Below are 24,030 nucleotides of genomic sequence, written 5' to 3'. Positions count from 1 at the left end.
TATTAAGAAACCTATTCAGATGCATTAAGTCACATTAAGAATGTCAGGAATGTGTCACGAATGACAGAAAAATGACATTCGTAACGCGTCTTGGTTATGTGTAAACGCACCTTTAGAAGCATTAAAAATGCTCATTGTCAGTCAAACACTTTAGTCAAACAGATTATAGACTACACCAGAAACATGTTTATTTTTTTTTTTTTAAATAAGACCAATAAACTGTTCCTCTGGATGAGTCTGAATGAAATGGACACATATGATCCAGCACTCTTCAAAGACTCCTTTTTCCCACCATCAAGTTCAACACACTGAAGCACTGTACATAAGTTTGCATATTTACATCAATGACAAAAATGTGTGGACTTGGAGAAAAGGGAATTACTGTTGAATTGAAGTGGTTTTGTGATGCGTAATGCGTGTCCACCTCTCACCTCCAGTGCGGCCCGCACCAAGCTGCACGGCGGGATGCAGACTGCCCTCATTGTTGAGAAGGTGAGGCAGGTGGTGGTAGATATCTGGCACCTGGAGTGGTTTATGATTAGTCAGCTCCTTCAGTAGTTTCTGTGTCTCATCTGAAATTAGGCAGAAACAAAACAATGGTTCCTCAGAATTGATGCAGTGAAGCTGTGCTGATTTTGCGAACAACAGTTTGTCAACAATAAAGTGTTGTGGCAAAGGAGTGACACTGTAAGTAACAACGTAATTAATTAATTAGCACCCTAGTTTATTCAATAAAGAAATTTCTTGTTTTAGTGTGAGAATCTACAATGGGTGCAACAAATTGTCCACACATCACTTAGGCCCAAAGCCAATACTGTCCCTTCACCCTTTCCCTTTATTTTGCACATCAGGGAAAGGGCGATGTGGCAGGAGGAAGGGAAGGGAGGAGAATTTGGATTGGGCCTTGCAGTTCACAACACTTGCTTCTGTGTCATAAATCCAAATTAAACTTTACATCCACAAGTACAAAAGCTTCCTCCAGGATGTGTGTCATCTGCTGGCATCACACACACGTGTGCGCACAGATCGCAGAGTGGGATACTCATATGCCTCCAATTTGTTGTTTCCCTGAGTGCTTGTTCAGCCTTACAAATGTGCCAACAGCACATATGTTTGAAAAAACAATGTGAACTTTCTTGTTGACAGTGCATTAGGAAATCTGTGTTGACTTGTAGAATTCATTTCAAAAAGAGAATAAAGTGATGCATGCATGTATGCATGAGCGCCACAGTTAAAAAAAAAAAATGCTAAAAATGGGAAGAGACCAAATTAGGTGCAGGCAAAAGTGAAAGTATCTGTGAGACAGATTGTTAAGGGAGAAGCTCCAGGGAGAAAGCAGAGAGCAGCAGGCACAAATTTGTGATCTCCCTGTTGTTTCTGTGCTGAGTTTGCTCTCTGGGCATGTTAAAATGCACAACATAGACTCCAATTTCACATACCAAACCAAAATCTAGCATAAGCAGAAATCTGCGTGTGTGTGTGTGTGTGTGTGTGTGTGCGCGCGCGCGCGCGCGCTTTTGGACATTTTGAAAGAAGATGTGAGAAGTCATTCTCAGGTTTACTCATATGAAACAATTTAAGCAGATAACACCTCGATTTCTTCATTTCTTCATTAGACATTTTAATATTTATTTTATAAAGCTAACAAAATGAAGCCTCCCACTTTGCTGTACTGCTGTAGTTGCCAAGTGGCCTCTGTGCACGTCTGTGCATGCATGTGTATGGCTTCGATCACGGAGAAACTGGGGAGAGCTAACATTTGCCGTTTGGTATACTTGTGTATTTTGGGTCAAGGATGACATCACTAGTTGGGGGAAGATGAGCCTCGTTCCGAGATTCCCTGCCAGAGGCACCAACAAAGGTTACATATGACTACTAGAGTCCGCACTCCCAATGCTGCCCACCAAACGCGAACGTCCTTCACGGACAGTGACATGACACCTCCTAACGGCAGAAAATATTGAGGAAGTTCCCGGATGTTAATGCATTTTCAATGGGGATTCACGACTGAACACACTCAGAAAAACACTTGCAAAATACGTGTTAAAATGCCATTCTGACCTGGATATCGAGCCAGTAAAATTAATTCACATTAGATCATGTCAGGAAAGTATTAAACTTACTCTGACACCCACACATTCCGAAATATTAGTGTTGAAAGTTACACGAATATGCGCTATTAAGCTGCGCTGCTGGGCTGAACAGAGCTGCTGCAGCACTGAAAACGAAACATTTATATAAATTATATTTTGACACAATTATCTTTTATTGACCGAGTTTCATTCATGAAGTCAGTGGTGTGTGTAAGTGTCCTCAGACGGCACAGGCACAGACAGGAAACACACACCTGTTTATCAACCAAATGTCACGGACAAAGTGACAAGAAGAACCAAAACCACTTACTCATGGAAGGAAATATTGTCTCCCTTGTTCCTCCGTTTGTGGCTTTGCCAACATGCGCAGCTTTCTGGCATATTCCATCTGTTTCTTGATGAGACTAATAGAACTTCAATGAGCAAGCTCAGGAAACTGCTCGGAATTAAAATGGCGACCACACCTCCTTGCCGGGACACAGCTCAGTGCGAGTGCGGACTCTAGTTCTTATATATAACCTCTTTGGGCACCACAACATGGCTTTTGGATCAACAAGTGAAAGCACATCTTTCGGAATCGCTGGCCTTCTGTTTGTGTGGCGATGCCTTGCTCGCCATGTTGGATCTCGACTGCACTTGTGCCCACCAGAGGAGACTTCAATGAGTGACGTCAACCGAAAGTGCCCTCCACTGACTTCAGCCAATGGCAATTTACATGTCAATTTAGCGGCCAATTTGATTCAAATAATATTACCTACAGTGCACTCAAACATTCTGCAAGTGTATAACACATAATTTTTTACTAAGGAATGCACAAACAAATTCTCAAAAAGCATTTCTGTTCCCCTTTAACATATCCTTTGCATTTCTTCAAACATAAGAACAAAATTAAATTTATCATACATTATAGCTGCAGCAGCGTCAATGTCAGAGGCCACACTTGTAAATAATATATAATACATTACATTCTTTGAACTGCACAACAGTGAATGCACAGATTTCTTGAAAAAAAAAAAAAACAGTGGAAGGCTCAGATGGACTGGAGTCAATCAGTCGTCCATACGTTTGCGCGCATGGGTCACCTGAGAAGTTTGTGAGGGCATCCTACTGCTGTTCGTCTCAGCAATGGCGCGTCTAAACTGCTCCAGTATGGTGTTGAGCTCCGTGGAGCGCTGCAGTGTCCTGTGCTCTGCCACACGTAGGCGCTCCTTCAAGGCATGGAACTCCCGCTGGTATGCTATCAGCTTTTCTGTACAAACAAAGCCAACAAAGGGAAGGAAGGAGCATTAGCAGGGGGAAAAAAATATCCTCACTGTGCATTGTCCTGCACGTGAGTAAAATCAGAAACTCTTGAAAAATAAGCAGCATGTACAAACTAGAGTCACATGACTGAGGAAAAAATAAAGTGGAAACCACCAAGAATTTGGTGCACAACTATTAATTCATTTTCAGTGTTCTGTAATTAACTCTGGGTCAAAATTGTACATACAAGGTCAACATTATCCTTACACCCACTTACATCATTAATTCAGTAGTGCTGAAAGTTCTGAAGTTGTAACTTGCCAAGGCCTCTCAACTTGCTATTCGCGATCACGACTGACGATTGCCGATAGTTTCTCTGTACCGACATGAAAAGAATTTGTTTGACAGCACTCAGACTGGTCAACACGCAGCACGATGTTAATTTTCAGGGCGGTCAATACAGATCTAAGAAACAGGATCGCAGATCTACACAAGTCAGGAAGATGTCTTGGAGCTATTGCTAATCAACTGCAGATTCCAAGAACCTCTGTTCAAACAATCGTAAGCACAAGGTACTGGTAGATGTTGCAACTTTGCTAAGGTCTGGAAGAAGACAAACTGTCACCTTCCGCTAACAGGACTTGGATTGGATGGTCAGGACAACAACCCCCCCCCCAAAAAAAGACCAAAGCACAAGCATCCCATGCTGCCACGGCACTGTACACTGTACACAGTCAGCCAAGTTTTACATCGCCAAAGACTAGCATTGAAGAAAATGCCCCTGCTCCAAAACTGGGACTGTGAAGCTTGACTAAGCATAAAGAAAGAACCTTCTGGAGGAAGGTTTTATAGACAGATCAGACAAAGATTGAGTTGTTTGTTCACAATGACCAGAGGCATTTATGGAAAAGTAAAGGAAAAGCACTCAATACCAAGAACACTGTAGCAACTGTTAAGCATGGTGGAGGTAGTATCACGCTCTGGAGCGGTTTGCTGATGTGCACTGCACAACCCCGTGGAAAATATCTGGACTGTGCTTAGAAGTTGAGCCCATGAAACCAGCTAATTTAATTGCACTCTGCCAAATCTGCCAAAACCAGGTCAAATAACCAACCAAAATCCTGCCAGAAGGTTGCCGATTGCGACCACAAGATTCTGGTCAAGGTGAATGTGCCTTTAAACGTTCAGACAAATATTAGGACTGCTGTATGTGTAATATGGACTTGGTACGGATTTCAGAAAACCCAAAATAATTTAAAATTTAGGATTTTTTTTCCATTACAGGTTTATGTTTAGAATCATACTGCCCCAATATAGTTCGAAGAATAAATGAAAGCCCAATATTGCCATGAAATAATTCCTTAAAATGGGTTCACTTTAACCATAAGCACGCATTGCTTACATATCCAAGTTTGAAACTTTCATGGAACAGATTTGCAGTGAAGCTGACCGAGCACGTGTCACCCATCAGAACACAGTCTCACATTTATGCGGTTACAAAAATTTACACCCGAAAGCTGCCCAGTGAAGACAAAGCGCTCCTCTGTTGACTTCTATGCATTTTATAGCTTAGATTTCGGTGCCCTAGCTCTCTCCAGATACTCATTAAGAGCATGTTTTCCAAGGTAGAGAGGGATTTGCTCACAAGTGTGCATTTTACACATTTGCAGATATGACAGCTGTGACATAACACAGCTCTCAGGAGCAGCGAGTGACCCACTGAGCACTTTCTGTTCCCCTGGAAGCGGCGATGTCGCAGGTTGAGATCCAGTTTGCTGCCAAATTCTGAAGAAATGAGTCCTTCATGAACTCACATTAAGGAAGCAGAAACTAATCAGGTGGTCTGGTGTAGAGAAGAGTTTTAGTAGAGGCTCAAACATCCTATGGAAAAAGGGAGGTCATGGACTGTTGATAGGTTGTGGCTCTCCTGCAAGGTTCTGTTCTATTTTTGGAGATGATCCACTTGAACATTAACAGCCTGTGTGCCTGCCTTAAAACTGTAGCACACTGTCTTTCTGGCAGCTAGCAGGAAAAACCTGATTTTCTTGCTGTCGATTCAACTGTTTTTAATATATGGCAGGGAGTGTGCAAACGACATCCGATGTCTAGTGTATACTGGTGAGGTGGCAGATTTGGCCCGGCTCTGATCTCTCCTGCTAAATTAATTTTGCCCTTTTGGAGAGCTCATCACCACAAAAAAAAAAAAAAAGTCCTGGATTGCCTTGATCTTGCCGCACCAACACTGTCTCTGACTGCGCTACTGTTTATCCACTGTGCTGCAGCTCCTCTTTCAGAGACATGCTGCTCTTCTTGAATATCGACCTCTAAGACACACAGACATGGATGCTGTCATTTGGCCCAGGCCTGACAAAAAGGGCAGCTCTAAAACAAAGCAGACTTTCATCTTCACATCAGTCCTTTGATTGAAGGACTTGAAATCCTGCAAAGATAAAAACCACACCTGTAACCCTTACTATCCGAACAAATAAAACCTACCACGGTATGCATCACAGAAACCAGAAAGAGAAGTAGACAAGGTTTCTCTTCTGCTGGTTTTTGTTTCCCTCAGATCTACAGGTCATGGAATACAGAATTTTTACACATTTATTCTCAGTGTTCTGACAGCTTAAGGAAAGACTGATTGAAGACTTTTTTATGTTAGGCAGAATAAAATTTAAGAGTAACGTTATCATAGTCAAAACTGAATGGGAAGGGAAAAAAGTATAACCTGCTGAGGGTGAAGTACAATTATGATCAAATATTTACTATGAGACAGAACATGGTTACTGGTTTCAGCAATGCTGCAAAATCTTCCCAGAAAAGCCAATTTTCACAATATTTACATTTCTCCATGTCATCACACAAGTTACATCTAGCTAGCTGAAAGAGCGCTCATGGAAATTATATATTATAAAAAAAAGAATAGATATTGCCATTTTGCGTTGATCAGTTATTTGCAATGTCAGAGGAAAACATGAATAAAACCCTACTTCCCTTGTCTTGGCATTTGAAAGACTTTTGATTGACTGATTTAAGACATTTTAATACAAATTAAGGCCTTATTTTTAGGTATAAAAATCCAATGCATCATAAGACCTTTAAAGGATCCATGGGAACCCTGCATGGAATTTCTCAGTTTTTGTTTTGGCAAGTTAACTAAGTATTTGGGGTGTAACAATTCAGGAATATAATGAGGAAATTGGCTTTAATGTAAATAATACAATTACATTAGTTCACAGAACCAGTTGATTGCCTTATTTTAAAGTTACGAATAAGATGAGTGAAGATGTGATGCTGCTACTTCTGTGTGTTTAAACTCACAAACGTTCAAAAATCAGCGAGAAACTGATGGGTTCAGAACAGGAAAGTCCAGGTAGCGGTTCTCTATCATCATAGTTAAAAAATAATAAATAAATAAATAAAAGTGTTGCCTCCTCTGCAGAAGCAATATATGGCTGATATATACCCTTCTGCTCACAGTGATTTTTTTGTAGTAATTTAAGAGCTTTTAGTGACTGCTGGACACAAACTCACAAAAGTGTCTGAAGTAAATTATTGGAGGAACACAAAAAGCTGTCACAGCTTCACAGCAGAGCGGAACAGGGAATGATTTTAATACCACAAGATAGATCAAAATGTTGAGTCTCTCGTGTGCTTTGTGGTAAAAGGTAGCTGAAATTTCACACGTTCTTTATAAGGACATCTTTCTCTCTGCCACTCCACTATGAAGCTGAATAGGTTATGCATGGTCACGCAACAGACAAAAGTTGCAGAAATTTCTCCAATCAGAATTTGGCCTCTTTCTTGCACACTCATTCAGCGTTGCAGAACTGTGCTTACTCCAGACAGATTTACCATACAGTACCAGACTCTTTTGTAATGAAGTCTACGACAAGTTCAACGACTTGGAAAACTTATGTATCCATCCTGTAACTTGCCTAAAGAAAACTGGCTATGAAAGTGAGGATTTACTGTAAATTCCATAAAATGTGACAAGCCATCATGCCCCTATACTTGTATTCATACAATGTCATACAAGTACTGATATGTAATCAATAAAAAAAACACAAAACTAAGAAATTGTCAAAGCCACTTTATAAACAATACTTTTGTCACAGATTGTTTCATAAATATGAACAGTTTTGTCAGGTGAACATGTTCTAGGGCAGCCAGTAACTGAAACATGATACTTCTAGGTTCAGCCCAACTACTTTTTTGTTTGCTATTGCCACTGCTAAGCAGAACCTACCAGGAAAGCACTTTATTGATGTTCACTGACTTCACACTTTATTAAATGTTCTGATTATACAAAACTGGTTCATTTGGATGCATTTCTTAAGACATTTTAAATGACTTAATATATTCATGGGCACCAGTGACTCCCACTTGGACTGTAGTGGTTTTATGTTGCTCTTTATATTTGCGTTGTGTATGAATCAGTATGCATGTGCTTTGTTTTTAAAGATGCTGCAGCACTGAATCCAAGATAAAGTTTCCCCCAAGGGAACAGTAAAATATTTCATTAACATGTCTGGATTTGCAGTGAAAACAGAAGAATTGGTGTAATTTGGAAATTATCAGCACGTTAAATCAGTAATAGCATGAACACTGCACACATTCTGTTTGTACACGTACACAGTCGCTGGATAATAGTGAATGCACAAAACACATTAAACAATTACCTGGAGTCTGGAGTACATGCACATAATGTAATTATTCATCTCTGTTCTCAGGAAGCAGGAGTAATGGGGAGGGAGGGCAAAGGGACTGTAACATCTCCTCTCCTTGTAACCACCCTTCTTTCCTACCACTGTCTCATCTCAGTTTTTTGCACATCATCTACAGAGAACTTAACCATCAGCAGAATATCTGTGTGTACTCTCTGCTCTTTCATTTTCACCGCCTCCAAGCATCCCTCCCCAGGGACGATGTGGCTTGAGGTGTCATTTTTGAGTCTTTCGCATACTTCGTCTGATTTATTAATGAGATATCTGAGAGGAGTGGTCAGTCAGGGGTTACGGGTCAGCATCAAGGCTTCACACACAGACACTTAGCTCTTTGCAGTTTGAAAGTACCCACGTCTCCGGCCAAATCAAGGTGCCACAAAAAAATTTTCCACTCTGCAAACTTGAGGGTAGTATTACAAATCAATGCACAACCCTCGCGCAACATTGTGCAAGCACTGTCTGACCAAGTCAGAGGACTGACTATATTCTTTCAGATAATTCTGTGGTAGTATAATTTATGGGTCTGTGTGACCTTGACATTTCATCAATTTGCACAAAATTTAATGCTTTATCATTCCACCATGTTTAATTCAGGTTGGCTCCAAACTGTTTGAGTTAAACAATTATAACCATGAGTTTGATCTTTCGTGGTCACCAAAAAGGTCAAAAATGCCATATGACTGACAGAAAGGTGAGATAGGTGTTAGGGATGGGTATCGAGAACCGGTTCCTTTCGGTATCGTTAAGAAATGATTCGATCCACCGACATCAATAAGCTTTGTGCTTAACGATTCTGTTATCGGTCCTTCAGAGTGGCCGTTGTTTTGGCGGGTGTTTGTCAGGAAAATGATCATTTCTCTACATTGATTACAGACCCTGCAGCGGGTCCTTAATCAACTTTTCTGCAGCGCGGCTTTGCTTTGAACCTTGAACCATTCGAAGCGTGGTTCGCAGATTGAAGCAATGCTTCGGTCGATTGCTTCGTTTATTTCTTTCTTTCGCTTAACTTTCCCCCGCTAAAACCCTAAAGAGCATACGTCTGTGAGTATTATTCCTTTTCTATGTTAAACCGACCTGTTATGGTCTTCTGAAACAGTTGATGTATTTTATAACTTAAAACGGGAGCGATGCTAACGCGTTAGCATGTCTATGGCATTTTCAATGTTAAAAGTTAGCATTTAGCAATTGCAGCCGTCATCATGTTCGGGTGCATTTGTTTTCAAATTGTAATATTCCTTAAATTTATTTTTGCTTATATATTAATAATCTAATGATTATTATATACAATTTTAGAGAAAGAGAGAAAAAGAACCTGAATAGAAACACAACAGAAAATATAATAGCAACTAACATAAATAAATAATACATACAGAAATAAATGTTTCCTGTGAACACCTACTGACTCTCACACCTCCACTTCATCCTTGTCTTATTTAAGTTTAATGACAGTTTGTTTCGGTCAAACCATATTTTCAGTTTGTTAATTTCTTCAGTGATTTCCTCCAGAACTATCTGCCAAACTAGAAAACTGCTGCATCCTAGTAAGAGCAGAATACTACTGGAATGAATTTGAATAAGGAAAGTTGTATTTTTTTTTTTCACCTAAATGGATGCTGCACTCACTCCAGTTTATTGTCTGGAATAGTCCCAGATTGCATTTCAGAGCTTCTAGAATTCAAACATTTTCGTGCAGGTGGTGTTGGGGGGTAATTTTTGGGTTTCAGCTTTTTTTGTTTTCACCACTTTCATCCCTGAATATGAGTTGTGATTCACTTTTGTGCGGATTAAAGTTACTAACTGGGACTCCTGTCTCGTTGCGAGAAAGAAACGAGAATCATCCTCCGTTCTGTTCACACAGCTCCAAACGTTGCGCGGCTCTCTGACAAGTCAAGATAGAACGATAGAATTCAGTCTGAATTAATAACTTCAAAGCAAAACACAATGTTTATTTTTATTTATGTCCAGAGATCAAGGATACAGTGACTAATTTCATATTTATTTACTTTAAGACTCAAGGAAATACATAGAAAACCTGTAAAGCCTACTTTTAGTACAAAATTCACGAGGTATCAATAAGGGAATCGATAAGGAATCGGATCTATAAGCAGAATCGATAATGGCATCGATATCGATAAAACCTCATCAATACCCATCCCTAGGTGTGACATGAACAACTATCCTCAGCCAGTCCACTTTAATCCCTCCAGTGTGTCCGGGGTCTCCCCTGGGGCCTCCTCCCAGTTGGACATGCCTGGAAGACCTCCTTAGACAACGGTACCACCTTAACTGGCTCTTTTTGATGCAAAGAAGCAGCAGCTCTGCTCCGAGTTCCTCCTACATGGGGAGGTGATGGTCTAGTGGTTAAGGTGTTGGGCTTGAGTCCAGAAGATCATGGGTTCAAATCCCCGCCTGACTGGAAAATCACTAGGGGCCCTTGGGCAAGGCCTTTAATCCCCTATTGCTCCCTGTGTAGTGAGTGCCTTGTATGGCAGCACCCTGACATCGGGGTGAATGGGAGGCATTATTGTAAAGCGCTTTGAGCGTCTGATGCAGATGGAACAGCGCTATATAAATGCAGTCCATTTACCATTTACATATTTGAGCTTCTCATTGTGTTCTCTAAGTGTAAACCAAGATACCAAACTGAGAAATCTCATTTCTGCTGCTTGTATCTGCGACCTTATTCTTTCAGTCATTACCTTAAGTACATGACCATTGTTGAGGATTGGAGCGCAAATTGGTAAATTGAGAGTTTGGCCTTCTGGCTCAATTTTTTCTTCACCACAATGGTCCAGCACAGTGTCCGCAGAACATCAGACTCTTCAATCTCATGCTCCAATTTATCCCCCTACTCATTAACAAGCCCCCATGATACACAATCTCCTCCACTTGGGGTAATATACATAAATACATACACACAAAAACAAATTCTCTGATTCCAGCTTCTTCGATGTGACTACTTTCTAGTTTATGTACCGTATTTCCGCACCATAAGGCGCACCTAAAAGCCTTAAATTTTCACAAAAATCGGCCGTGCGCCCTATAATCCGGTGCGCCTTATGTGCGCACTGAATTCCAAAATCTGTAAAAACGACCGACTTGTCTTTGACCGTCGGAATATCGGCCCATTTCCCACTGACACAGGGACGTAATACGTAAAGTACGTACGCTGGCAGTGTAGAGTACGTACCCTGGCAGCGATAAACCAATTGGAGAACATTACGTAATACGTACAGTACGTACGCTGGTAGCGTAGACTACGTACGCTGCCAGGGATAAACCAATCAGAGAAGAGTCCGTGAGTCCGTGGTACGTACACTTACCTCCGCCACTCCTCCGGTAGTTACCGTATACTACAGGTATCCTGCAAAACATTTGTTTGTCTAAGGACCCCGAAAATGGCGCCAGCGAAGAGACATGCTTACGAGGCACAATTCAAACTGCAGGCTATCAGTTACGCGGTTGTTCATGGGAATAGAGCAGCTGCGAGAGGAAACAAGAAAATGAACTGCAAGTTAAAAAGACCAAACGGAGTTTCCGCGGAAACAAAGCGAGGTGGCCACAGCTAGAAGACCAACTCGAGCAATGGGTCATTGAACAAAGAACAGCCGGGAGAAGCGTCTCTACAGTCACCATTCGGCTGAAGGCAAAAACGATAGCGATGATTAGCGGGAACCTGGCGTGTTTGATGGCGAAATTGCCCAGCTGTTCAATTCAGCACAGAAGATGAGGACTTCGATGGATTTGTGACAGAACCATAATAAAAAACAATGTGAGTACCATATTGTTAAATACCGGTAGTTCAAAGTTGTTAAAAAGTTCAAATAAACTCACCGTTTTTCTTCCGTGACCTTTTTTTTTTTTTTTGTAGACTATATGTTTTAGCGTGCGCCTTTTGTAAGGGTTAAGTACCTGCTAATTGAGGCCGCACCTTATAATCCGGTGCGCCTTATCATTAGCTGTAGTAAGAACAATTACCCTAAAACTACTGAGTGACAACTGCCCGTTTCTGCTCTTTTAATATCATTAACAAGCAGTGCGTGATTCATCACTATGTGTGTGTTTTCCGTCATGGTTGTGTCTCAAGCACAGTGCTTCAAATCACTGCATTTAGCTTTGGGTGAATTCAGATCAAGTCCTAATATCTGTGGATTGCTTTTGGACCAGGGGTCTTATTTTTAGACATTAATTTATGCAGATCCAGGTTCCTCCACCAGTTCTACGGGTCCGTTTCGGCTCAGGTCCAAACTATTAGACCCTTTAATTCAGCCAAAGTAATTTTACTATGATAATGAAATGAAAAATAAAAACAAGACCAACGCAAAGGGTGGCATATGCTTCCGCTCATATTTTAAGTTGGTGTTACTACTTATAGTAGATCTGACAATGAAGGCAGGAAATTTTAAAGATGGAATATGGTCTATTTGTAGAGTGAAGAAGAGGGCAGTGTTGAATTGAAACTCAATTACATGCTTATTACTAATGGTGATAGCTCAAGTGCTACTAAAATTATTTGCATGTAAGATGACACAAATTACACTTACAATGCACCAGAATCAACAAAATTAGCCTTTTTCGAAATTTCCCAGGGGACCACTCCCCCAGATGCTCCTAAATTTGCAGCTGCTTCATCGCACCTGCTCATTTCAAACTGCCACCTATTATGTCATTTGTGGAGCACCCTGACTACACCCATATCAAAACACTCATCTTTCTCCTACCATATAGTCAAATTCAAATTCAAATTTTTAAATGAATTTGTAGTTTTAAGCACCTGGACGTAATAAACCTTTGTTCACAGCATACATCATGGAAGGAGTAGTCCAGATTCTGCTTCGTTCGCCATCTACATTATAATACAGAAATAATCAACAAATTCTCAATCCAAGAATAACCTCATGCCCGTCTGTTTATAGCTCTCATTGTAATCGAGCTAAACAATGTCTGCGCTTGTTGTGCAGTTTGATTCATGGCTGTGAGCCAAGGGACACAGATGTGCAATCTGCTACCAGAGCAGGTGTAGAAAGTGGCTCACAGAGATAATCCCATGTGTGCACACTACAACACAACACCACACCGCAAACAGACACCGCATATATGAAGGCATGGGTGCACACGCATTTAAACGCAGCCAGGTGGCTACATGGTGCTGTGTCACACAGTAATGAGTCCTGTTCTTTACCGCTCACTTGGACCCGTGCTTAACGCTTTTAAACCACCGGTCAGGTTGTACAAAACATTCACAGACCATCTTACCCTCTGCAGTATCTGCACTCACAAGAAAAAACAACAGCAACAAAAAACCCCACCCACATACTAAGACCATGTCTTGGCCTATGGGCCTGAAGGCCAATATAGTACATAAGCAGTTGTTATAAACTGCATCATAAACAGATTTCTAATGAGGCCAGTTGTTCGTGGACTATAAATATGACTACAGAGCATAACAGCAAGGGAGCACTACAGATAGAACGAGATAGAGGGTGCTGCTGCAGATGACCTTGAGCTGACTTTGAGAAATGCCTGTGGAATACTAAGCGCCGAGGCAGCCTACCGAAAAGCTCTCGCTCGCACCCTCCCACATTCTCCCTGACTCATCTCTCTACTTTTCTGCAATCCTCATCACAGCACCGCTGCATCTCATTTCACCAAGGCCTCAAATTCCTAGAATCACTGCCATTCCCATTTCCTCCAGTAAAAGGTTATTTAACAGAGATGGGACAGACATCATGTGTAGGAGTGTGGCTTTTTGTTTTTACTTGACTCTCTCTTTAGAATCACCGAACGTCTCTTTGAGGTTGGTCAGGTCTGGGTAGTAGGACGCTGGAGGAGAGATCACTTCCAGTAAGCCTGAGTTCAGCTCTACAGCAAACTCTTTCTCCAGGCCAACAACCACACTGTGAACGTAGTCTAGGTCAGTCTACAGAGATTAAACAGTGGGAAAAAGAGGTTTTTAAGCATCACAGCATTTACAGAGCAGATTCTGTGCACCGATTCAGACCTCCGGAGCTCACCTCCCCTATGAAGACGATAATGACGCAGTCAAGTTTCTCCTCCGGCGACAGTTTGTCGATAAGTGAACGCAGAGTCTCTGACAGATAAGATTTCACTTTCCGCTTCACTGTAGGGATCCCCATCACCATGGTGACTAAGGAGGGAGAGAACAGAAGTGTCAGTGGCTGACTGGCACTAGGATTAATCAAGTGAGCACACGTGTGAATCACATCTGTTAGCAGATGTCGACAGATTCCAAAGAAATTCATTCCTAGATTCACAGAAGAACTATCTAAGGTGATTATTTTACAAATTCAACACAATGCTTGGATATTACTTGTGGTACACCAAATGGACATTTTGTCCCTAGTACAGACAAAGGTTTGGGTTTGGCAAATCCTGAGTACTGACTATAACCGAAGATGTTCAAGAAATACCGCTGATAACTTTCACATTTAATTGTAAAGTAGATGATGAGTGAGTGGAAAGTGGACAGTACATTGGAAGAGTAATAATTTATCAGGCTAATTAGCTGAGCAGGTGGATCAGCGGGATAGGAGGTGGGCTACAGGGCTGCAGTGATTAATTGATTATTAAATTAAACTACCATTTTGATAGTCGATTAATCACTTTGAACCTCTTCTTTTTAAATCTCCAAATTGTCTGATTTCAGCTTCTTAAATGATGCTGAAATCAGAAAATATCATATCACATTGATATGATATTTTCTGGTTTCTTTGCTACTCTCTTAATATATTTGGGGGGGGGGGGGAGGGGTGGACAAATAGCATTTGAAGGTGTTGTCTTGGGCTTTGGCGACATTTTTTTTCACAATTTTATGAAATTTTATTGACCAAACAATTAGACAAGGAAATAATCAGATTAGTTGCAGTTCTATACAATAATCTCTGATTTAAATTTGTGTCATTCTGTGTGGCAAGAATGTCTACACTGTTGTCTAAGATTTTTGACACCACACACACAAAAATCGTTTAACTCTGGGCATTTTATATCCTTAAGAAATAAATCAGTAATATTTTTTAAGCAAACAAACATTTACCAAAATAATTTATCAGCTAATCAGAAAATAATAATTACATTAATTGGGAAAAGTTACATTCATCTACTAATCAAAATAATAATAATCAATAGATTAGTTGACTATAAAATAAATATTAGCTGCAGCCCAACATGCACATTTGATTCCCAGTCCTGCTCTGTGTCCTTGGACAAGACACTTCATGTACATTGTCCCAGTCCACCCAGGTGTAAATGGGTACCAGTTAAGGATGGGGAAGTAGCCTGCATTGGTCTGGCGTACCATCCAGGAGTCGTGGACTCTCATACGCTTCATGCAGGATTTACTACTTCTAATCAGACATTGAATTACTGTTTCTCTCCTACCAGTGAGACAGCAGCGTAAAATTGCACATTTACACATGTAATCTCTTTTAAATGATCCTTTCTGTTGTCAAACATTATCTCTATTCACAGTGAGCTCGCCCTTCACAGAATTCAAATTCAAGAAATAAAATCTACAGAAAGAACGAGTTGCCTACATTTTGTAGGTACAAAAAAAAAAAAAAATCCCTGCACTGCTTTAAAGGAAGTTACTAATGTTTCAACAAGCGACAGCAATGTTTTGGAAGCATAAATAAAAATGCTACTCAAACTCAAGCAATGGTGTGTCTCTGCCTTTGTGAGTGTTTTATTGCAGTTTAAAAGGGGAAACCTGAGCTGATGTGGGTTCATAAAGGGACACAAAATAAATAAAGAAATCAGGCTGAGGGGCAGAGGACTGCACGGTGCAGCGGTCCAGAGTGATCTGTGCGGTGTGGAGAATGTGTCCCATTTTTGCTTTGCGATTCTCACACTGAGCTCGGTGTCGTATAGCAACACCCACCAGCAAGAAAGTAGGTCGAGGATGAAAGGAGCGTGTGGGAGGAAGGAAAAGAGACAGGAAGTGACAGAACAGAGGATGGCAGACATGAATGAGCGATGGAGCGAGCAAGTGCAGCATGAAGGAGACTGTTCCAGAAGTGACCCACCCCCATGCCCCCTGATCAGCGTGCCACTAATTTGCTTTGTCAGTCTTCCATCTCTGTTTTAGCAGGAAGCCATCTTCACCTCTAAGATTTTTTTTGGGGGGGGGGGGGTTACATGTCAGTCAAAAAGGACCAAACTGGCACAGAAATAAGAGGAGTTGTTTGTGTTTGCAGAGACGCAAAGTCCAACAAAATGTCACCTGAAAGTTTGCATAAACTACGTCAATTGGTAAAGTTCAAAATTATGGCTATATTTTATTTTGGGGCAAGGTTACTGGTTTGGCAACTGAGAAGAAAATTACCTCAAAGGACGATGAGGCAAAATGACAAAAGATAAAATATTTCCTCAAAAAGATTACAAGCTTCACTGGTCATAGCTAGAAAGACTGTACAGCAACTTTTCCCCTGCTGATTTGTCAGTCAAACCAAAGTGGCAGAGCAGAATAAAGCCACTCTTTTAAAAAAAGAAGAGAAAAAACTTGAGATGTCATGTCTTCTTTTATGCAGTCTCTCCAATCACAACAACTGACATATGTAACTCCTTCAAAGTTGTCATGGGTGTCTTCCTTCACTTGTCACCTTCATGCACGATCAGGATGACCCGTTCTAGGCAGATTTAACAGACTGTCGTACTCTTCAGTTGTTTTAGGGGAAGATCAATCAGTGAGCAAAGGGAAAAAGACAATGTGTGCACCCACAATGAAATAATTTCTGCACTATACTGTAAAAAATCTTACACCAGTCCAAATAGTGATGTGACTTTTGCTTTGAGGTGGTATGAAGCTTGCAGATGACACTGTGGTCTATAGAGGGTGTAGGTAGCAGGTTGAGGCAAGCCTGGAGAGGTGGAGGTATGCAATGGAGAGAAAGAGAATGAAAGTCAGGAAGAGCAACACAGAATGTATATGTGCATGACAGAGAGGGACGTGGAAGGAGCTGAGATGGTTATGGTGGATGAGTTTCAATAACTGAGGTCAACTGTTCAAAATAACAGAATAGTGCGGTAGAGAGGTAAAAACTGCAGGCAGGGGAGAAGGAATGAAAGATAGAGTGGTGTTCTGTCCTCTTTCCCTATGGGTAAGTAGCCACTTACACAGTGAGCAGAAAGAATTCAGAATTTGTGTATTTATGTGGAAAGTGCTACCTGATTGACACGTAAGAACACAGCCAGATAACGCGGACAGACTTTGAAAGAAAACGCAAGAATGTTTCTAAAACTCACCACGGGTGTGCTGCTCTTGTTCACTGTGTTGTGACCACACTGTGAGACAACACAGACTGTTTTAAAGCACTCTGAGCTGCTGACTAACGACTCGCCACATTACGTGCTGACATATTCATGTGATGCAAAGATGCATTGGCTCTCTGTTAATCTTAGAATCGATTTTAAGATTTTATTATTATTTATAAAGCCTTAAACGGACTGGCACCACAGTACATTGTGGACCTCCTCCAAATTTATTCTCCGTTGCGTGCCCTGAGGTCTGAGGGTCAGTTCCAGCTCATGGTGCCAAAGACTAGGCTTAAAACCAGCGGGGGACAGAGCCTTTTCTGTGGCAGGTCGCAGACTTTGGAACACTCCGTCCCTCCATGTCCAAACTGCTCCCACAGTGTAGTGTTTTAAGACTCGACTAAAGGCCAACTTTTATTTTTTGGCTTTTAGCACCATATGAGTTCTATGGTCCTCTGTTGTTTTTTAGTGCTTTAACTTGTACTTTTATATTTTATTATGGATTCTATTTATGGTAGATTCTGTACTTTTCTAATGATATAGTCATTTATTTAGTTATGGTTTAATGTATTTATACAATTTTTATGGTAGGAGGACTGTTTTACTCGAATTTTGTGCAGCACTTTGGTAACATTCTGTTTGTAAAATGTGCTATAGAAATAAAGTGGATTGGGTTGAATATTGAAAATATGCAGACAGGATTAATAGCAGTAGGTGTATCTAATATCTTAAACCATTGCTTCCCTTAGACCCTAACCGCACAACCAACTATCCAATTCCAAACAGTTAGGTACTGCATTCATGGCTTTGCTGAACAAAAGTTATTCAACAATAGAAACATTCCTCTCCACAGGCCCATAACAGCTGGCTCCAACAGGCTAAAGACCTTTCATGAAATGTAGAAAACCTTCTTTGACTTTATCTATACAGAACGCAACTAGTTCAATCTACCTAAACTACTATTCTCATGCTTCTTTTTTTTACTCTTTGTATATGGGATGTGACAGTGAGTTTTAGGCGGGCCGAGGGATGGTGGCAGGTTACGAGGTCTAAAACAGTAGATCCTTTCTTCTAAAATCCCATTCTTTGCTTGTTCTCCTGAGAGAAACGGTGATCCAGGTAGGCAGGGATTCAATGACGGGAAGGTAATGGGTGGGGCCATGGGAGATAAGAGAAAAGAAACCTATGTCAATCATAGCTCATTGTTTCTGTACCTGTGAATAATGGCAGTAACAAGAAAGAGTGTGAGAGATTCTAAACATAAAAGGGTATTAATGATAAAGGCTCTATTCTATTCATTATGGGTACCTTTATATCCAATGCCATTATCATGGAAAAACGCTTGCAGATTTAGAACAACAATAGTGGAGTTAACAGAGATGAGTCCTCAGAGGAATACAAACCTACAAGATTGTACATAAAGAAGAACGAGTTCACAGTTCTGGAAACAACTCACCGGTATAAAGAAATACTGGCCTTGTATGTATTTAGCAGCAATTGTGTAGATAGAAAAGGTTAGACCATGGTCAACTGATTTCTTGCAAAAGACCATGGGTGTGTTCACAAGTAAAAAACCTGCATTTACAGGAAAGCTTTTGTCAGCTTCTGCTTATGAGGCATATCAGTCATGCCACACTCCCAAATATCCCAATGTCAACTATGTTTTGGCCAACAGAGCAAACTTAAAAAATAAATAAATGAAAGAGGGTCAACAGGGGGGAAAAAGGACATTAAAAATGCTCTCGGGACCTTGAAACTGAAGCTGCCAATAGCTAATTGTGGCTTGTTAAAGAGGATACAGGCAGCCCAGTGGTTCATGTGCATAAGTAAACCCCAGACACAGGAGCAACACCAGACTACAGTCACATGGTTAACAGACTGGGAAGGGTCTGTGGTGATAGTGAAATGTCTGACAGAACAGCCTTTTTTGATAACTGATCAATTAAAACTACAATTTTACATGATGTTTACTGCTTGTTTTTATATCCCTATTAATTACATATTTTCTAGATTGTTTGGTTCAACAAAATGTATTATGAATTATGAAGCAGCTATTTTAGACACTGGAAACTTTTTAATATCGAAACATTAATTCCAGGTATAAATATAAACAGTCTAAAAATCATACCTGGACACGAGACACATTTTAATGCCAGGTAGGTAGAAATTGTGCATAGTGACTAATCACACAAATGGTGAACAGACAGTCCAATAATGAAAACAATCTTTAGTTGTAGCCAAAGTACAGTGATGTTTGTACAACTGATGATAAAATTTTTATCGTAGGTACACTTTAACTGTGAAAGACAGAATCTAAAAAAAGAAAAAATTAGAAATCCCATTGTATGATTTTTAAATAATTAATTTCCATTTTATTGCATGAAACAAGTGTCTGATCACCTGCCAACCAGCAAGAATTCTGTCTCTCACAGACCTCTTAATTTTTTTTAACAAGCCCTCCTATTCTGCACTCTTGACCTGTATTAATTGCACCTGTTTGAACTTGTTAAAAAGGTATAAAGGACACCTGTCCACACACTCAATCAATCACACTCCAACCTGTGCACCATGACCAAGACCAAACAGCTGTCTAAGGACACCAGAGATAAAATTGTAAACCTGCACAAGGCTGGGATGGGCTACAGGACAATAGCCAAGCAGTTTAGTGAGAAGGCAATAACTGTTGGCGTAATTATTAGACAATAGAAGAAACACAAGATGAATCTTCCCCCAAATGGAACTCCATGTAAGATCTTGCCTCATGGAGTAAAGATGATTTTGAGAAAGCCCAGAACTATACGGAAGGACCTGGTCAATGAGCTGAAGACAGCTGGAACCACAGTCGCAAAGATTACATGAGTAACACACTACGAAGTCATGGTTTAAAATCCTGCAGTGCAGCAAGGTCCCCCTGCTCAAGTCAGCACGTGTCCAGACACGTTTGAAGTTCATCAGTAACCATCTGGATGATCCAGAGGAAGCATGGGAGAAGGTCATGTGGTCAAGATGAGACCAAAATAGAGCCTTTTGGTATTGACTCCACTCGCTGTGTTTGGGGATGAGAACAACCCCAAGAACACCGTCCCAACCGTAAAGCGTGGGGTGGAAATATCATATTTGGGGGTGCTTTTCTGCAAAGGGGACGAGTGGGACAAAGGGAGGAAGGATGAGGTCATGTATTGCAAGATTTTGGCAAACAACCTCCTTCCCTCAGTAAGAGCATTGAAGATGGGTCATGGCTGGGTCTTCCAGCATGACAATGACCCCAAACACACAGCCAGGGCCATTAAGGAGGGCCTCCGTAAGAAGCATTTCAAGGTCCTGGAGTTGCCGAGCCAGTCTCCAGACCTGAACTCAATAGAAAATCTTTGGAGGGAACTGAAACTCGAAACCTGAAAGGTCTGGAGAAGATCTGTATGGAGTGGACCAAAATCCCCGCTGCAGTGTGTGAAAACTTGGTCAACATCTACAGGAAACATCTGAGCTCTGTAACTGCAAACAAAGGTTTCTGTACCAAATTTTAAGGTTTTTCTATTGTATCAAATACTTATTTGATGCAAAATGCAAATTAATGATTTAAAAATCATACAATGTGGTTTCATATTTTTTTTAGATTCTGTCTTTCACAGTTGAAATGTACCTACGATAAAAATTACAGACCTCTACATTCTTTGTAGGTGGGAAAACTTTCAAAATCGACAGTGGATCAAATACTTATTTACCTCACTGTATGCGTGCCTTGTCTTATCATTAGGAAAGTGGAAACACCTGTTTAAATGCTACTCTCGTACCCTCAGCACACAAAATTCATGGTGTGATCTCACACTGACTGTTTGATAACTTAATCCTGTTAGGGAGGCTCTGATACCACAGGTCATTGTGGTGCACTGCATTGTCTTAATCATGGGGGAAATAGAAAGAACGAAAATGAAAAAGAATAAGTAATAACCCAGCTGAAAGTAGGATAAAGTGAAAAAGAATGAAACAGAAGTGAAACTTGTCCAAAAGAGGAACCTAATCAGAGACCGCAGCATTCGCAGGAACTTTATGGTGCATTTACACATAAGCATGACGCGTTATGAATGTCATATTTGCATCATTCTTGGCACATTCCTGACATTTTTAACGTGACTTAACGCATCTGAATAGGTTTCTTAATAGTGTGTGTTGGTGCGTGATATTCATGATTTTCGTGGAGCATGTTTTTGGCTGTCAAAAAATATTGCACGAATGTCACGCACCAGCCTCATTTCGCCTCATGTCGTGGAGGTCGCAACTGAGCGTGTTGATCCATCTTGATTAGTAGTGATCCTTAATACAGCATGACAGCGTTTTTCTCTGACATGCGCACAATTAAACCCTGCTGCACCGCATTCAGTTTCATTGCTGCAGTATGCTGAAGGACAGTGATGCCAAGTCGGCTAAAGGTTTCATTCCAATGCTCGTCAGCGCATTCCTGCAGGTGTTCCACCTGCTGCTGCTGTGCCTGATGTTTGGGAAAATGCGCAAGATGAGCTGCGGGGGGCTACACATCTGGCTCTCTTCATCTTCTCCTCCTCTCTGCACCACTCCATGGCACAGAGCCCAACTAAGCATGCAATCACAAAGTTCTTCTGCTGTGGATTTTGAGGAGCAAACTGGAGCGATCTGAATTGCTCAGCAGCTGATGGATGAATATGAGGGGTGTGTGAAGACAATTTGCCTCATTCACAACGTGACAGAACGTAACGATGCACTGTTGCGCGCAATAGCACGGAACATTATTCTTGACCATGCGTAATGGTTCCTGATAATTCGCCAGCAACACGAGCCATTGATCGTAACGCGTGGTAACGGATTGCAGCAGTTCCTGAGGAGACCTGACGCCTCTGCCTCAAATCATCATATTCGTGATCAGTGGCCAACAATGTGTACTTCGTGGCATTTGTGACTTGTCATCATTATGTGTAAACACAGCATTAGATGCTACTCTCACACCCTCAGCAAACAAAATTCACTGTGTTTGACAACTTAATCCTGTTAGGGAGGCTCTGATACAGCAGGTCACTGTGCTGTCTGAGTCATGGGGGAATAGAAAGAAGGAAAATTAAAAAGAATAAGTAAAAACCCAGTGAAAGTAGGATTAAATAAAAGAATGACACAAAAGTGAAACTTGTCCCAAAGAGGAAGCTAATTAGAGACTGCAGCATTCACATGAACTTTAACCTGAAGTGACTTTTCATAAGATGAACTATAATTCAAAATATAGATCAAAAGGGCATTTCAATGTTAAAATCAAATAGATCCGCTAAATCCACAATACGATTAACATGCGGATCAAACTTAGTCTATTCATTGAGAGTGCCAATTTGCACATCCTTGTCACAAATTAGACTGATTGAGGCACTTTTGATTGAGATATAATGCAAAATGTACACCAAATGGGCTTTTCAATATTAAATTCAAATGTCCACAAAATCCACAATCCGGTCAAACATTGTCAGGTGATAGTGAGCGCCAGTCTGCATCTCACATTCAAATGAGAGTGATTGGGGCCATACCATCCTACATAATGCTTTCAAATATGAAATTCAGTCAATGTTGAAGGATAGGGCTTTTTCCAATTTTCCCAAGATTTTTCCTGAACTTGACCTTTGACCTTGAAAATTTAATCAGTTCTTGCCTATCAGGATATGATTCCTCTGTAAACATTTCATAACGGTGTACGAAAACCTGAGTTACAGGCTGTTCACAAACAGGGGTGAAAACATTATGATGAAACTGATACATGTACATTAGTTTTAGAAGTTGGAAAGTGAACAGTCAATATAATAAAATAATAATAATAATAATAAACTTAAAATGTGTTTTCCTTTGTTTTGCCTTTTTGGGGGGGGAGTAAATTCATATCTCAAATTTGTTTTATTTTATAGTGCTGATAACTATCATCGTAGGAGAAAAAAGAAATGAAGAAACATCTGATTTAAAAAATGCATTTTTGAGCATGCCAATTTTGTTATTTTTAGAAAGACTGTAATACAATCATCAATCTGGAGGCTACGTTATCAACGAGGCTCTAACTGAGAACTTGCTGCAATATACTTATATATATATATATATATATATATATAAAATTTTCCCTGTTGCCTTCAGGTTGTTGTTTTGTTTCACCTGTCTGTAAGGCGAACAGTTTTTTAAAATCTTTTATCCCTCTGCTATTCGTCTTTAAACTCTTCGTAGGGTTTTTTTTTTTTTTTATCAAATTGTTGTGATGACACTGTGTCCCATGTTTTTTTTTTTTTTGTTTAAATGGCTAACATATTTTCTATGTATCTTTTGTATTGGGTTTTTACTGTGTTTTGTGTGCCAGTATGCAAGCTGCTGAAATGAATGCCCCTGGTGGGATGAATAAAGTTGTCTAAGTCTAAAGTCTATACAGGGTGACAAAAACACTCCTTGGTTCATAATATAAAAAGTTATATGAATAATTTTACAATTTTGAAGACGAAAAATCTGCAAAAGAAAAAAACTTGAGTATCTGTAGATACCAAAATTGTAAAATTATTCACGTAACTTTTGATATTAAGAACATTTGAAACCAAGGAGTGTTTCTGTGTTCATGCTGTAACCATAAATGGAATCTGTGAAGTTTATGTTAGGGCTACAGCTCACAATTATTATTTTTTAACAATTACTTCACCATTAAATCTACGGAGTAT

The 24,030-nt window shown here is 40.3% G+C and overlaps 1 protein-coding gene across 2 annotated transcripts in view; it reads right to left on the bottom strand.

Annotated features, from left to right (window-relative positions):
- The window catches only part of mgat4a (alpha-1,3-mannosyl-glycoprotein 4-beta-N-acetylglucosaminyltransferase A), a 94,782-nt gene that overhangs the window by 31,689 nt on the left and 39,063 nt on the right, over positions 1–24,030 (bottom strand). The window contains exons 4-5 of one of the 2 annotated variants that reach the window (XM_034185884.1): positions 14,077–14,210; positions 13,822–13,982 (exon numbers count right to left, since the gene is read on the bottom strand). In XM_034185884.1, coding sequence (XP_034041775.1) covers positions 13,822–13,982; positions 14,077–14,210 — 295 coding nt within the window. Of the gene's footprint in view, positions 1–431; positions 573–3,175; positions 3,280–13,821; positions 13,983–14,076; positions 14,211–24,030 lie in introns of those variants that run through there. The other variant, XM_034185883.1, reaches the window with a different exon arrangement.

Source organism: Thalassophryne amazonica, chromosome 14 (assembly GCF_902500255.1).
Source record: "Thalassophryne amazonica chromosome 14, fThaAma1.1, whole genome shotgun sequence".
Taxonomy (NCBI): Eukaryota; Metazoa; Chordata; class Actinopteri; order Batrachoidiformes; family Batrachoididae; genus Thalassophryne; species Thalassophryne amazonica.
The sequence above is the reverse complement of the archived record's forward strand: the minus strand, read 5'-3'. Positions and strand labels throughout refer to the sequence as shown.